The sequence below is a fragment of the Mirounga leonina genome, unplaced genomic scaffold (genome assembly GCF_011800145.1).
Source record: "Mirounga leonina isolate KUSES-001 unplaced genomic scaffold, KU_Mleo_1.0 Mir_175, whole genome shotgun sequence".
Classification (NCBI taxonomy): Eukaryota; Metazoa; Chordata; class Mammalia; order Carnivora; family Phocidae; genus Mirounga; species Mirounga leonina.
This window is the reverse complement of record NW_023270453.1, coordinates 19,939,075-19,955,996: the sequence shown is the minus strand read 5'-3', so window position 1 is coordinate 19,955,996 and position 16,922 is coordinate 19,939,075. Positions and strand designations below refer to the sequence as shown.

Sequence of the window (16,922 nt, the reverse complement as noted above, 5' to 3'; positions counted from 1 at the left end):
ATCCGCTGTTACTCCCGTGATCGCGGGGCTGACGGGGAGCCGCTCACGAGGCAGAATCATCCCACTGGCCGCTAGCCTGGGACAAGACCCAAACTCAAAACTCAGAGAATGGCTTCTACTGAATGCGTATCACTTTTGCACCATCGTAAACCTTAGACGTTGTCGCGTTGAACTACCTTAAGTTGGGGACCATCTGTAGATCCTGACATGGTCTTGTTATCACGAGTATCTTGTAAGCTAGAGGAGTCCTGCCCTGAGAAGGTGTACCAAGTGGAGCCTAGGAAAATGGGCCAGCTACCTCCTGGTCTGCGTCGATGATTCTTATCAACTGATATTTGCAGATGCACAGCCTGCACACTTGTGAGTGTTACAGACCCCCTCTCAGGTCTGTACCTGATAATAAAGTCTTGGTCTCAGCCTTCTGGATAAGAGACCCAAAGCCAGATCTCGGGAAAGTGAAGGAACAAAACTAGCCCAGTTCTGAGAAACACCCCCGATAAAGGAATTGGTGAAAATCAGATCCTAGAGAAATCAATACCTACGATTTTAATTGTCACTGAGCATATTGTTCTTTAGAACCTCCTCCTTCAAACTAGAAGTGGAAGCAAGTGCGTGCAATTTGCCTTCCCTGGTGGGGAGTGACACTCAGCCTGGAGGAGTTGATGTCCCGCACCCCCAGCAAAGTTGATACTTGGGTGACCAGCACAGCATAGGGGCCACTCCGGACAGGCTCCCCGCAGGTCTTCAGCTGCAGGTGCTGGGGAGGTTGCGCTCACCCAGACTCGTCTTCAGGACAGAGTGAGCGTCCGGTGCGCCCTGCCAGGCCTGCATGGTCCCGCTCTCCAGGCTGAACGGTGCAGGTGAGCTGACCACCCATGTGGAAGTCAGAACTGCGGGGGTCCCGCTCCATGCCCCAGCACCCCACCAAAGTGGGGCCCACAGCGGTGTTAAATACGCACCCCACATGGCTCTGTGTGCCGTCACGTCTGAATCTTTCCTTCAGTGTGTATCACTTACAGAGGGAGCTTCCAGCCGAGAACACTCTGGGTTTGTTCACGGCAGGTGGAGCCTTTGGTGAAAGCCTTAGAGACGCTGCTTCTGTGGCCCACCACACTCTTGGTTTGTCACCCACTCGCTAAGGCCACCCTGCGTGGGGTGGACCCGGAGTCAGGGCCGGGAACGCTGGAATGCTCAGTCCGGCGGCAAGCAGGATTCTGTCCTCCTCAGTGGGCCCCGGCCTTTTCTGGGCGCCTGGCCACTCTCCCGGTGCAGGTGCTAACAGCACAGTGAGGGGACCCCAGGACCATGGGGCGGGGGGCGTTGGGCAGAGCAGGAAAGCACAGCAGGACTTACAGGGTTTCTTGGGATCTGTCTTTGAATTAAAGATCAGCCCCCAGATCCAGACCACGTCCAAGACAGGGATTCACATTCAGTCAAGCCCCTGGTGGCGCCAGGTCCTGGGTCCCCTGGCCCGCTTAACCCCACCGAGCCCGGGGTGCAGGGGCGAGGCGAGCAGGCAATGAGCCTCCGGGATGGCAGTGCCTTGGGTGTGTTGGATGGCCCCAGCCCTCACACTGATCCCCGCCCTCCATCATCCAGTCGGGGTGGTTGGCGGACTGTCAGAGACAAATCATTCAGCAGCCGTGGCTCTGAGTGGTGTCCTACGCCCTGGGGTCGAACGGCTGTTACAGAGCTGTGGTGCTGCCTGGTCCCTCCGTCCCAGGGCTCAGGGTTGACAGCATGAAAGGGAAAAGCGTCATGGCCAGAGCTCCCTGACACCCTCCAACCTTCATCGGGGCGGGGAGAAAGGCCCGGCTGGTGGCGGCCTGCTGTGGGCTGGGGCGAGGGGCCTCTTGGGGGAAGGCTCACCCTGCCATGGGGAGCACAGTGGCTTCCTTGGGCGCCGTTGGCAGGTTTAAGCCACAGATACCCGAGACACAGGGGCGGGAAGGAACAAAGGCGGACGTGAAACAGAACAGGGGTGTGGGAGGAGAGAGTGGGGCTATGGCCTCCCCTTCGGAGGTGCCCGGGGACGGGCTTGGGTGCCGAGCTGCTTGGCAAACGGCTAGACGGTGGGTCCCTTGAGGGCGGGTTGAAAGGCAAGGCAGGCGGCGATGCGGTCTAGATGCCTCCAACCCGCTCTGTAAAATGCTCAACAAACGTCCCAAACGAAAGGAAGGAATAGGGGGCAGAGGCCGCAGAGAAACGGGGATTCCTGTTCAGTGGTCTCCCCCCCTCCCCGACCCCGCAGTGGGGGCGGATCCCTGCCGGCTTTGCGGCCGCCATGCTGAGGAGCGAATGAAGGAAGGAAGGAAGAAGTGAACGAGTGAGTGAAGGAAGGAACGAGTGAATGCCTGCCCGGGTCGCGGCTCCGCTCCGGGCTCTGTCCTGCTGTCTGCTCGGATGGCTATGCGGCGCTGGTGCTCTGCGGGGACGCACAGCCACGCGGGGCTCACTCTGACCCGCCCGTGACACACTTCTGTCCTCGGTCGATGCCGAAGCGCACAAGGATGCCGGATCCGACCTGGAAGCGGCGCCCACAGATCGTTCTCAGAACGGCGAGACAAAGGGTGATGTGCACACGTGAGCACTTACAGGACTTGGAAGGATGTTTCAAAATGGCATCAGGATAGTTCCCGACACACGGACGGCACTGCACAGTCTTCCCCGAACCCTTGTGAGAAGCAGACCCATTGTCGCGATCGGAGCGGCCGTGACGTGGCCGTGCCGCCAGCTTCCAGCGCCCCCTCCCTCCCTGAGCCCTCTGCTTCGCACCGGCCTAGGTCTCGGACCCCCGCCTCCGTCTGGCCCGGCCGGGGCGCCCAGGCGGCCGCGCGCGCTCCTGCCTGCAGTTGGCACCACCGGGATGAGAGAAGACACAGTCGCGGGGCTCTCCGTGGACCCCCAGCTGCAGACGCCCCCAGACCACCCCCCGGTACACACCTCACGCATGCTGCTCTCCGTCCGGCGGCCCGGTCACTGACGGGTCTGGGGAAGAAGCCGGGCTCCCTGCTGCTAGGCCTCTCTCTGGACCGGGGGCCCCGCTCCTGCCCTCGCAGAGGGGATTGCCGTCACAAGGGCCAGCTCTGCTAACGCGGGGTGTGGACACTCTCTCCTACACCCACACAACTCTCTCCACACGCCTGAAAAATGCTCCTAATGAGGAGGCTGGGAAAGGGAGCCTTTGGAGGGCGCCGAGCAGAGCCTGGCTTTCCCGGGACGGGGTCGGGGTGAGCCTGCAGTGCTGGGAGCAGAGGGGCCTGCCAGGTGCCCGCCACCACCCCCGTCCTCCGAGCTCCTGAAGAATACCACCTGCCCCAGCTACCTGCGCATCTCACCTGGGGCAAGAGGTGACTCTTACTCCTGCTGGGGATGTGGCCGGGCAGCCGGATGTTGAAGAGAGCCTGGAGGGCAGCCTGAGCCGCCTGGCCCTTGGCCAGCTTCTTGCTGCGTCCCGAGCCTTCGAACGTCCTGCCGTCCACGCACACGGCCATGACGAAGCTCTTGGCGCGCTGCTTCTCGGCCGGCTCCGCGAGGCACACGTAGCGCAGGCCGGAGCGCAGCTGGTTCAGCACGACCACGGGGTTCCTGTCACCCAGGGCCACGGGGCCCGGCCTGGGTCTGTCCGGCCGCGCCGGGCCCACCAGGTCCAGGGGGTGGCAGAGCAGTCGTCCCCTCCGGCAGGCGGAGGGCAACAGCCCGGCATCGGCGGGGCGGCGGCCCGCGAAGGCCTCGCCAGGGGCGGCCGGCTCGAACTCCTTGAACAGTGTGTCGGGGAAGTCGGCCTGGTCCGAGGTGAAGTCCGTGGACGGGCCGGCGCCGCTGCCCATGGCCAGGTGGGCCTGGCAGGCATTGGGGAACTGCACGAAAGACCTCAGGGCCAGCTCGGCTGCCCGCATCTTGGCTTTCTTCTTGGTGGGCCCCGTGCCCTCGAACGTGAGCCCGTTCACCTCCACAGCCACGGCGAAGACGGGGGCGTGCACCGGGCCGGTCTGGGACACCATGCGGTACTGCAGGCCCGGACGCAGGTCGTGGAGCTGTACCAGCGCGTTCTTGGGCGCCACAGACCACGAGAGCTTCTTCCAGATGAGCTGCACCTTGCATAAGTGGCCGCCGTTGCCCTCCTCCAGGGGCCTCTTCCTCTTCACGCCGGGCGCACCACCTCGGGCCCCGTCACCGGCGGGCAGGGGCCGGGCCTCCAGGTTGCTCACGTTGCGGTTTTCCTTCACGTCGGCGCTGCTGATACCTGCAGGTGAGAAAGACAGCCGTGACCCCGGGCACTGGCAGCTGACGACGGCACCGCTGGGCCGCAGACCGGGCCTCGGCGCACGCGAGCCCGCCACCAGCACGGCCCGCCAGCCAGGGAGGCAAGCTCCGGGCGGGCACCTGCGGGGAGACCTGGGGAGCAGCACCCCAGAAGTGGGGCCGCTTGCCCGGAGGCGGGAGGACCCGCATTCCTGGGCAGCTCTTGCAGAGACGCATTTCTGAGACGGAGGTGTTGGGGGGCGTGTGTGGGGCGCACGGCCCCCTGCGTGTTGCTGCTGTCTCCTGCCCTGGGCACCGGCTGTGGTGGGTCAGGGCTGAGGCCAGCCGCCTGCCCTGAGCCTGGGCAACCCTCAGCGTTGCCCCAACCAAACGGACAGGCGGCCCTGTGCCCCCAACAGCTGTGGGCAACGCTGAGGTCAGGGAGGCCTTTCCCGCCGGGGCCGGTGGGGGGTGAACGGTGGTGTCCTCATACAACAGACTGCTACGTGGCACTATGTTTAACGAGCCACATCTGTGTGTGTCAACGTGGATGAACCTCAGGAATGTGCTAGACGATGAAAATAATACGTAGACCAGGATATCGCTAGTTCAAATCATACGGACACAGACATTACAGATTGTTGGTGTAATCACACGCAGGTGGTAAAGATTCAAGGTGTTCCTACTTCCCCCAAGACACAAGGAGGAAATTGCATGCGGGCTCAGGGGGCCGCTTCCTTGGTGTCTGTGATGGTTCCTTCCGTCCTTCCTTGGCAAGAAATGATACGAAGTAAATTTAGCAAAACCATCCTTTGCTAACTGTAGGTGGAGGATGCATGTAATGATAATTTAACTTCTGTGGCCTGGCCATCTTGGACTGCTCGTGGCTGATGATGCTGTTGTTTTTAGGCAATCTCAGGCGTGGATGACTTGGGGACCACGGGAGTCCCGATTGCTCTGCAGGTGAATGTGCTTCTGGGGCGCTGACCTCTCAGGTCTCCGCTGAAATCCTCCGAGGGTGTCAGTGGTGAACGGTGCAGGTGCCTTTCACAGAGCCTCCCTCAGACCTTCTTATTCCTAAAATCCAGCCTGCGTGGGGATCACAGCACCATGTTCGAGAAGAAACAAGGCTCAAAGAGGGAACCGGTTGATCCGGGCTCGTTGGTCGAGATGGGAGTGTCCCGGGAATGTTCGCGGCTGCTGTAAACCTGGCTTTACAGAAGCAGAATAGTCCCATCATTTTCTTGGCTCCTTTACAGGGACACCCTGTGCTGGGCTCTGGGAGGCGGTGAGGATGCTGAGCGCAGTCGGCCCTTGGTTCGGACAGACGTGGGAGGCGAGGCGGCCGCCCAGGGCCAGGCGGGGCCCATGCAGAAGTCCCCGGCAGTCGGGAGTGAGTTTGTTCTCATTAAGCACGTGGAAGCTTGGGGCTGATCCCGTGGCTCCTGAACAGCTGTCGCGTGGGCGCCCCTCAGTCCTGTGCGGAAGCTGGGCAGCGGTGAATGCGGCAGACTCCGTGACCTTGCCCTCGTGGTGTTGCGGCAGAGAATCTAACGGAGATGTGCAGCGTGTCAGCGCGGAGAGGTGCCCTCTCTGGGGGATGCGCCCTAGGGGACGTGTTCTCCGACTGAGGAACCCCAGCCGCTCACCGCGAGCCCGTTGGCTCAGTTGGCATTTCCTCCAGCAGTTTGCTTCCACACAGTGTTAGGTTTGTGGAGGTAACTGTTCAAAGGCATGATGCAGAGGGTTTTATAAGTTAGAGGTGGATGGCATTCATTTACAGACTATTTTAGCAGAAATAATTACCTTCCAAATATCAAGCACTTAGTCTCTGCCTCCTTTGTTAATGATTATGCGTCTTGGGCACAGGTAGCAAGGAGCTCTGCCGGGGGCGGAGTTTCAGGCCGAGAGACAGTGGGTCAGATTAACCATGCAGCCTCTCAAATTGAATGTGAAGATGAGAAAAAAAATCCAACCCAGCCAAAAAGCCCCATTCTAGATTGCGTTCGAAACTGCTGGGTGTGCTCCAGTTTCTTACTGATTTCCCACAGGGTGGGGACTGGTGAGACTGGTAGCAAGAGTGAGGTGGCCAGCATCTCGGATGACCTTTTGAGGTAGAAAGGGTTGTCTTGCAGGAAGAGCCCTTGCAGGCCGACCCCTCTCTTCCCTGACTCCCAGCGCCCACGGCTGCCCTCGATACCATTGTCCGTGACACCAGCCATGGTTATCTCTGATAACCACGCCGGCCCAGGGCAGATGACTTCAAGCTCCATTAGACAGATACCACAGACCGGGGGCCAGCAATTTGGAGACCGCCAGGCACGGAGGAGCAGGGGCATGAAGGCCCCTTCCGTAATAACCAACAATGAATAATAATTGATGAAAAAAGTGGGCTTCTGGGCCCTATCCCGGGTGCACGAGCCACAACCTCTGGGTTTGGAAACTCGCAGAGTGGGGGTTCGGCTGGCGTGCTCTGTTTAACTGGCCTGTGGGGTCCGAGCGTGGCCGGCCGAAGCTGTAGGAGGCAGACAGGGCAGTGGTCACCCCACCAGCTCGGGGCTCCAGCACACAAGACGTCAATGTCCCCCCTGCCTCTCAGGTGTGTGTGACCAGGGGCAAGTCCCTCCATGCGCCCAAACTCTACTTTCTCAAAATGGCAAATGTGGGTTTTAACGGCACTTGCCCTATGAGATTATTCTGAGCTTGAACTAAAGGAGCATCAGGAAGAGGCTCAGCCCAAACCCAGACATACAGGAAACACATCTTTTTGAAAATAGCAGGAACGAGAGAGGCAGACACTGCTGAGCTCTTCCTTGCTGAGTTTCCCCTGGAATTTGGGACCCCCCAGGAGGCAGGGTAGCAGCGTCTGTCCTGTCACATGGCGCGGGCTCCAGGCTGTCCTGAGGCCGGGTCTGAGCGCACCCCTCTGTCATGAGCCTGTGGGCCCCAGAGTGCAACACAAACACACCGTGCGTCTCTCCCTTTCAGTCAGCGTCAGAGCTTCTGAGAGTCAACAGCCATCCCATGGGAGAGACGCGCACGGTGACTCCCGGTCCCCAGGGGACAGACGGCGAGGGGATGGATGGCGAGGGGATGGGAGGCTGCCTCGCGGAGCAACCCCACCCACGCCGCATCTCCAGCGCTGCTTAGAGATACATGGGCCGTGTCTGGAAAACCACGCGCCACTTTGCCAGGTCCGCCGTGAAAATCCAACACCAGTTTGCGGGACTTTCGCTGCAGCGATCCCACGTGAATTTCTTATGGGACTCCAGCTCCGACTTCACAAAGTCACATTTCCTTCTTCCTCAGGGAAGGGGGTCCTTCGCAGTCCCTTCCCCTGACCACTTTGTTCTCCACTAGTTAATAGGCTTCCGTTCTCTGTTGTCAGAATGATCCAGAGGTGAGAGTCAGGAGGCCACGCTGCCCAGGACCTGCGCCGCACATGCTCCCTTGGGTCTGGGCCCTGAGGCATCCAAGCACACGGGGCTCCTTTCCCAGCACAAGCTTCGGCTCCTGGGCCCCGTGGGTCACCCCTGAGGTGGGAGGGGGACGCAGATTGTCCTCATCCAAGGAGAGCAGGGCCTGGTCTGCCCTGGGGGAGTCACCCCTCAGGCACGTCGCTGATCTTGAACCCTTTATCCCGTACATGGAGGCAGCCAGATGTGGACAGCAGGCTCCCAGCATCTGGGAGTTGTCCGGGAGCTCACCTCCGGTGCTGACCCCGCAGCCATGCACTTCTCGCTGGCCTTCTCGGGGGGCCATCCCCAGGCCTCACGGGCGGCGTGAGCACCAGCTCATCTGGGAACCGCAGGAAAGCACGCTGACAGCTGAGTGGTGCGCACAGAACCCGCCACACGGGGGCTGCTGTGCGGCTCAGGGCAGACAACCCGTGAAACTTTCCACGTGATCTGTAAACGGTGATCCGTGAGCGCCGCAGGCTTCCAGGCCGTGTGCTTCGTGATGACTGATCACGGCCACCGTGGAGGTGGCGGTTGCCCCTGCCTTGAAGGGTCTGAGAGAAGATCAGTGGCCCCCATCTGCCTGGACTTGCCCTGGGTCCTGGGGTGCAGGACTTGGCACGAGAATGTTTATTACGTGATAAAAATGACTTGTTTCTGAAAATGTATCTGTTGTACATTTGGAACAGCTCAAACGGACGGGTCATACTAGGTTATGAGAATTAGTGAGTCCTTTAATTCTACCCTGGAATTCGTTCTCCCAAATAATTGCTTTGCTTGCCAGTCATAACTCAGGGACTTGCAGTCGGTCACGCTTGCAGCAGCTCGGCCAGAAACTCACGTCCCCGTAGGGGGTCGGACGGGGGACTCTCTCGTCAGGTCAGTTGCACCTTGAGGTGCATTTACGGGTCTGCCTGTCCCCCCCACTTTTTCTGTGTCTGCGTGTGTGGGTGCACTCAGCGCGCGGACGTCAGCCTGCGGGCGAATGGTAGGCAGCAGAACCGGGGCTGATTGATCGGGGGCCCAGCGGCTCCCACCACCCCAGGGAGCCCCCATCCATGGCTCACGTCATGTTGGAGAATTTCTGACTTGGATTCCAGTGCCTTCCTTGGCAAAGCCCAGTCCCGAGGAAAACACGTGCAGGTGTCCTGAGCGTCCACGCCGGCCCAGGGCGAATTCCCTCATCCTCCCGGCGTCGAACACCAGACACCCTCAGACTGCGGCTTCTGCGACTCAGACAGTCGCACGTGTCCTTCGTTGCGGAAATTAGAGAAAAAGCAGGCAGATGACTTCAAGCTCCATTAGACAGATACCACAGACCGGGGGCCAGCAATTTGGAGACCACCAGGCACGGAGGAGAGTATCTACGGCAGAGCCACGTGCGGGAGAACATAGAGCAACTGTTCCATTCTGCTCTCTCACACATCGATCCATCTCCGGAGCCCGTGACTGCATTCTCCTGTTTGGCAAAAAGTGTCAGCAAAAGCGGTGCTATGTTTACCAATGCATGAAAGAATTGCATTTTAGGGAGAAAGAGCTGGATTTTGGGGCACCTGGGTGGTTCAGTTGGTTAAGCGACTGCCTTCGGCTCAGGTCATGATCCTGGAGTCCCGGGATCGAGTCCCGCATCGGGCTCCCTGCTCGGCGGGGGGTCTGCTTCTCCCTCTGACCCTCCTCCCTCTCATGCTCTCGGTCTCCCATTCTCTCTCTCAGATAAATAAATAAAAAATCTTTAAAAAATAAAAAAAAATTAAAAAAATAAGATTTTATTTATTTGGGCGCCTGGGTGGGTCAGTTGGTTAAGCGACTGCCTTCGGCTCGGGTCATGATCCTGGAGTCCCTGGATCGAGTCCCGCATCGGGCTCCATGCTCGGCGGGGAGTCTGCTTCTCCCTCTGACCCTCCTCCCTCTCATGCTCTTTGTCTCTCTCATTCTCTCTCTCTCAAATAAATAAATAAAATCTAGGAAAAAAAAAAAAAGAAAGAGCTGGATTTTACATTGGCGTGGCTGTGGCTAAAATTTTACTTTCCAGGTGAAATATATCCTCCCAGACTTAAGTCCAGTTAGCAGGCTGCACTTGTGCATTGGCGGCCATCCTGCAAACGTGGGCGGGCCACATGGAGGGTGAGGTCCTGTGGTCTCAGGGCCGTCGGCTCCGGCGAGCGCAGGCAGCATGTGCGAGCCCGTCTATCACGTGTGTGCCTCACCCCCCTCCGCCGTCCCCTTTCTGGGGCCAGCGTCTGTCTGGTTATTAGGCAGCCAGACTTCTCCAACTAGTCACGTCTGCTCCGCATGGCCGACAGTGATGCAGCCGTGGCCTCAGGTGGTAGGGCACCGGGGACCGGCCATCTGATCTGCCCCATTTGCATCAGACGGGGGCTGACAGGACTGAGGCCAGTGGCCTGGAGTCTCCTTTCACTCTGGAGGGAGGCCCTGGTGCTTGGCAGGTGAGCAGTCGCCTGGGAAGGGGGTCCGCTGAGGCACAACCACGCCCTGGGAACACCGAGAGGCCACGTGGGCCGGCTGACTCGGGCTGCAGAAGTGCAGGCCTGATTCTCGGCAGCAGGCAAAGGTGCCTCCTTTCGAGGACGTGTCCCACATGGTCCTGGATGTGGTGTCTGACCCATGTCTGGGTGAGGATCAAGCGGGTGTGGTGGGCCGGTCTCCCTCCCTCCAGACCGCAGCTCGGGGAGTGACCCCTCCTCGGGTGACCTGGGTCAGCAGTAGGCACAGCGGTGATCGCGCTGGGGCAGTGACTCACTCCCTCTCAGCGTTTAAGGAGAAAGCTTTCAGAGTTGCCCACTTGAGCAGAAGTCTCAACAACCTGGCGCTGTCCAGGAGACCCTGGAAACCCACCCCATTGATGGCTGGCTTCCAGACGGGCTCCCAGGCTGAGTCTCTGGTCACTGACCCCTGACACCAGCTCTGCCCTTGGCATTGGGAGCTCAGGCTCCAGGGACGAGTGGCGGTGAGTGCCGGTGGCCACGGGGGAGCCCGCTGATGGTCCAGAACGTGCTCCACACGGGGCGGGCAGAGCACCTCCGTGTAGCACCAGCCCAAACACACCCGAGTCAAAGCCACACTCGCTCCTTCCAGCCCACCCTTCCCCCCTGCACATGGCACACACACCCTGCTCACCCGCTCTCCTCTCCCACCTTCCGAGGGTGCTTGGATTGCTAATGGCCGAGACCGTGTGGGCAGACTAGGAGAAGCTGAAGACGGGGCATTGATGGGAGGTTTGTCTTTGAACAGTGTTTGAAAATAGGGTTTTCTAAGTAAGGATTTTCCAAGCATTGCAAAGGCTTTCTAACATGTAACAATTCAAAGTCGTTCTTCTCTGTAGGTTTCCACCGACTGGGGGAGATAGCCAACTTGTGCGTTTGCTCTCTTCCAGGTCCTTGGTAGCCGTCTTCACGCATTGTCCTGTTGGATTCCGATCTCAACTGTGGGATTCAGTTTATGCACACGAGGCGCTGGGGCTCCTGGCTTGGGCTTGCAGGAGCAGTGGCGGCGAGGTCTCACCCCACACTGGGCACCTACCACGCTCAGCAGGGTCCCAGCCCCTCAAGGGGGGAAAGAGGAGGAAGCAGAGGAAGATTTTCTTTCTCGACGTGTTTATTCCAGGTGTTTTATCAAAGCGCTTTGCGTGCACATCCAGTTCAGCTTGGGGCACGTGCGCGTGCGTGCTTAGAATTGGTTGATGTGTATATGTACACACGTGTGTGTGTGTGTGTATTCCACATTTCTGAAGTGGCTATCAATAGGACCCGCACCGGGTCCTGGAGGTTTTCCCGCTTAGACCCTGAGACAACAAAAACGAGCATTTGCCCAACTTCTCTGAGGAGGGAGCCCCGAACGGGTGGCCCAGAGACCCGCGTTCTGATTTCTGTGGGGACTTTGTCCCCATCCCGCGCGGGGGGTCTGCTCTGGTTCTGAGGCACCACGACTCTGTGACTTTGATTTGTGCAGTGACGCGGGCTCGTGCCCTCAGCCTCCAGTCCTGTTGCTGGCCGTGTGTTTTACTAGCCGATGGCAGGGTGGCCAGCACTCCAGTGCGGGTCCCCCCACCACGTGCCCTGGTCAGAGTCCTGGTGAGCTCCCGCAAGCTCCCCGCTCTGGGCAATGAGCACAGTCTGCACCATCTCACTGGGTGGAAGGTGACCCAGCTGTGAGGTAATACTGAAATGCAGGAGAGATCTGTGTGGTTTGGGGGTTGAGAGCATGCTGGACACGTCCAGGAACCCCCCACACCAGCCCTGCCCTCCAGGGGGCCCCTCACTGGTCTCAGCAGGGGGACCAGCGATTCCATCCCCGCACCACACTGCTTTGGGGCTTCCCCGGTTTCCTTCAGGAGCCAGAAATGTTCCAACAGGCAGGCACCCATCCAACTCCGTCCTTGTTAAATAGTTGTACAAACTGTGTTCATTTTCCTCCGTTCCTCCCCCCTCCCTCCCCCTGCCTCCCTTTCTCCCTCCCTCCCTCCCTTCCTTCCTTTTGAAGGGAAAAACAAAGGAAAGAGAGGAGAGGGGCTCAAGAAAACTGATTTTTCCCTACAATCTTTGGAGTTCTCAATTACAGAGTCGCTGCTAATATTTTCCTACTATCCAGATGGGGATGGGATTCCAGGTGGGGATGGGGTTCCAGGTAGGATAGGATTCTAGCTGAGGATGGTATTTCATGGCAGGGAAGGGATCCCTGGTGGGGATGGGATTCATGTTGGGGATGGGGTTCCGGGGGTGGAGGGACAGGAGCAGAGCCTCCTGCTCGGTGAAGCCCAAATAGTCCCCACCATCACCCCAAGGGTCTCAGTGTTTGGGGACAGTAGAGGACCCCCCCTGCGCATGGGGCCGGGACCCCCTCCACTCGACAGGGAAGGGAAACTGCTTACTTAGATTGTCTTCGTCCTCCGTGTTTGTGGCCCCGGGGCTTAAGTGCTTGAAGGGAGCGATGAAAGCTGACAACATGCTTACTTTGTCTGGAAAGAAAAGAAGAACAGGAAATGCACTTTTGACACCGAGTTTCAGAAAAACTCAATGCTTTCCTATGTTCTTATTACTGAGGGTTTGGACAAGGGAGTTTGAAAGCTTGTTTTGGTTTCAGCCACTTCATTCTGGTTCAGTCTTTTATTGAATTTCTGACAGCATTTTTATCAAACTCCTCTCTCCATTCAATTTTCAACTTTATGATTTCCATCTTTCTTCTTTTCTCATTTTTGGCATCTCCCCTCCTCTTGTTCTGTGTCCCTCAAAACTCAAAGCGATCGTCTCCAGGGCAAGAACCTTGCGTGAGCTCATAGGATGCTGGGTGGGGCAGAGCCTGGGACCCAGGGCATTTCACAGAGAAGAAGTGAAGCAAGTAAAAAAAAAAAAGCCATAATTAAATGAGAATCGTGCAGAAAAAGCCAAGACCTTTTCTCCCCGTGAGCGGAGAACTTGCTTTGTGGGCTTGAACAAGGATGTAGAAATCAGTCAGCGGGCAGCTGGGCAGTGGGAGAAGCGGCGGCGCACGATGGGGGAAGGGGTGCGGGGGGGAGGCCCCCCTCCGTCCCTCCTGCAAATGGGCGCGCGACGAAGCAGGGACAGGAGCCCGGGAGAGCGCCCTCCGCTTACCCTGCTGCAGGGGAGTGAAGCAACACCTGTCCCGAGTCAGCCCGGGGTGGGGCACTGGACCCAGGGCAATGCTGCTCATAACCTACAGTCCCCACAATCTCTCTCTTAAACGGAAAGATTGGGGAATTGTGGGATGGGAATGCACTTGGGAGACATTGAAAAAGGACTAATAAAGGGGCCAAAGGAAAAGCTCCTTTCTGTAGAGATTCCACCGACTGAATCCAACCTCAGAAGCTGGGAGCACTTGTCCAAAGAGGAACCTAGTCCAGGGCAGAGGAGAGCACGTCCAGGGACGGCACATGCAGGCCTCCCCGTTCTCGGATGCCCGCCTGTCCCCGTACGGTTCCTGGTGGTTCTCGTGGCTGGCCTGGCCCGCGGGGGCTGAGCTACTTTGCCACGGGACACTCCCCGCCTCCAGGAATCCATTGGCACTGGAGGGCCGAGTCTTTGGTGGCTCCCATGCCATCGTCTGCTTCTGTCCTCGGGAAGGGGGACTGCTGACTCGTGGGGCTCCCTCTTTGTACACATCTAAGTGTGACTTTGCGTGAAAACCTCAGCTAGTGGTTTTATCTGCAGTTAGCCTTCAGGCGTTCAGACCCGGGCCTGAAATGTGCTCTTTTTCTTTCAATTCTGAGCCTGTTTTCTCTTTACCCAAGCTTTCCAGAGGCCAGGGGAGTTCACATTGAAATTCATTCAGGAGCCTGTTAACAGCTGTTGTTTCCAGTAGGGACGGGCAATGATATAATGTTCACTCAGAGAGAACAATAAATAACTCAAATATAAAATGCCTCTCTTTCTTCATTCTACGGAACGAGAAGAATAAGCCAGGGAGGGACTGGCTCTCCCAAACCCTCACAACCCAAGCTAATTTACTACAAGGGAATGAAATCTCTTGCTTGAGTTATAATTTCATTAAGGGTGCCCAATAATGTTACACAAGGAATGTGAAGCTCAAATGATTTAGTCTGGAGCATCTCAAAATGAAATTACATTTTTCTAATAAAGCAGGGCTACCAGCCAAACACCCACAAAAATACACCAAACCATTTCAGAGCTCACCTTAGCAAGACTGCAAAATATTTAAAGATTGTTTTAGATCCTCAAAGTTCTTGCTTTCTGGGGTTGCCAGATTTATCAAATAAAAACACCAGACACTGAGTTAGATAAACAGCAGATACTTATTTAGTATATATAAATCTCCAGCATTGTGTGGGGCACGCCTATACTGAAAAATTGTCCAGTCTATCTGAAATCCGGATTTAAGGCAAAGGACTTGAATAGACGTTTCGCGAGGGAAGGCATACGGACGGCCAGCAGACACACTCACCAGCAGGGCAGCGCAGATCAAAGCCGCACTGGGCCACCACCTCACACCCATCGAATGGCCGCCGTAAAGAAGCCAACTAGGCACTGGGTTGGTGAGGTTGTGCAGGGGTCGGCGTCCTTGTGCACCGACGGAGGGAGCGTGAGACCAGCATGTCCACGTCTGGGTCTACACCCAAAAGCATCGAAAGCAGGGTCTCACAGAGATACCTGCACACCTGTGTTCACAGAAGCTAAAAGCAACCCGAGTGTCCACTGACAGATGAATGGACAACACAGTGTAGCATATGCACACCATGGAATATTACCCAACATGGATGGACCCTGGGGGCATGATGCAGAGTGGAATAAGCCGGTCACTAGAGGACAAATATAGTGGGGTCCACTTATCTGAGGTCCCCAGAGGAGTTAAATCCATAGACAGAGAAAATGCAATGGTGGGATCCAGGGGCTGGGGGATGAGGGGCCAGAGTTTCAGTTCGAGAAAATAAGAAGGTTCTGGATGGTGGTGATGGTTGCACAACAATCTAGTATAGTTGATGCGACTATACTATATGCTTACAAATGGTCAATATGGCAAATTTTACCTTCTGTATGTTTCACCACGATTTAATAAGTCACATTGAACGGGACGCTCAGGATTTTATCTGAACCCTACCTCTTTTATGCCCTAGCAGCTCCTTCAGCATAGTGGAGTTTGGATTTCCAGCTCAAACACACCAACCCGCTCAGAGCAGGACATCTAGGGAGCTGCCTGCCTGTTTGCTGGGCGAGCCCACCCGGCTCTCTGGTTGTTTGCCCACCGTCACTGCCCCTGTACGAAGAGGAGGAAGGCTGCAGCCTTAGCATGTCGTTAGGAAGGACTGCGAGGATTGCATTTTTGGTTTGGAAAAACTGCAACACAAATGATTGGCTGTCAGCGGCTTGTTGGCGGCTGTCCCCTCACGCACGGTGTCTGCGTGGCGCTGCGCTGGGTTGGCTCCATCTGAGCACCCAGCTCGCGCTGTCCTCTGGTTCACCACAGTCCCGAGACTGGGCTCGTGCAGGTTCCTGATGGGAAATGGAGGCTGTGCTTCTACTCTACTCAATTCTGGATGTTTGGGGTATGCCGAGAGAAGCTGGCTCATGGAATTCCCCGTGCTCCCGGCTGCCCTCCACCCCCATTGTCAAGTCTGGAGGAAGGAGAAGGTATTTCTGTAGGGGAAGTATCTGGAAGGGGTGCTGGGCACACACTGCACCAGCTGGAAACGGACCCCAGAGAGAGCAGGGGTCCTGGACTGGCCGTGGTGCTGGGTGCGCCCGGGGCTGCCCTGGATCCAGCCAAAAGTCACTTCCAGGGAAGGCCTGGTGGTCACCAGCATAGCACAGCGTTCCTAATGCACCTCCTGAAGTGATCCAGGACATTTGCCATCAGAAACCTCACTGCTCTTTGCAAAATAAATGGCCAGGGCCCCGTGGGAGTAATTTTGTGTATTTCCAGAGCATGTGGGAAGCACTTTCAGAGGGCAGAAGCTCTTCCCTGGAACCAGGTGAGATCACATTCATTGAGGATATTGATAACCAAGAACAAACACAATTTGGGAGTGGCCTAAAGACAGATAAATAGGCCCGAGCGAAAAGGAGCATTTGGGAATAGAATCATACTCATATGATCAATCGATTTTCTTTTCTTTTCTTTTTTTTATTCTTATGTTAATCCCCATACATTACATCACTAGTTTTGGATGTAGTGTTCCATGATTCATCGCTTGTGCACAACACCCCGTGCTCCATGATCAATCGATTTTCAATGAAGATCTCAAAGTAATACGATGGGGTGAAAGAAAAGTCTTATTGGGAAATAGTGTTGAAAGAACTCTACACTGGCTTGGGAAAAGTGAATTCTGAGCTCTACCTCATACCATACCTGAAAATTGTCACAAAATGGGTCATAAACCCAAACGTAAGAGCTGTAATGATAAAACTTGTGGAAGAAAATACGAAGATTTTCATAATGCTCATGGAGGCCGATTTCTTAGGATATAGAAGGCACTCATTGTAAAGAAATTAGTTTTCATCAAAATTAAAAATTTCAGCTCACTGAAATACAGTTAAGAAAACAAAATGCAAGCCGCAGATTGGGATAATAGATTTATGATCAAGACAACTGATTTGTCTCCAGAATATAAGAACTCTGCCAACTTAATAATAAAAGGGAAAAAATCCAAATTTTAAAAAATGGGCAAAATACGTGAACAGAAACTCGACAAGGGAGAATATGCAGAAGCCAATAACAAGCACACCCGAA

At 56.5% G+C, this 16,922-nt stretch overlaps 1 protein-coding gene across 1 annotated transcript in view; it reads right to left on the bottom strand.

The window, feature by feature from the left end:
* Positions 1-16,922, bottom strand: part of ADARB2 (adenosine deaminase RNA specific B2 (inactive)) — a 139,649-nt gene that overhangs the window by 108,916 nt on the left and 13,811 nt on the right. The window contains exons 2-3 of the mRNA XM_035022452.1: positions 12,592-12,678; positions 3,339-4,246 (exon numbers count right to left, since the gene is read on the bottom strand). Of these exons, the coding sequence (XP_034878343.1) occupies positions 3,339-4,246; positions 12,592-12,678 (995 nt within the window). The remainder of the gene's footprint in view (positions 1-3,338; positions 4,247-12,591; positions 12,679-16,922) is intronic.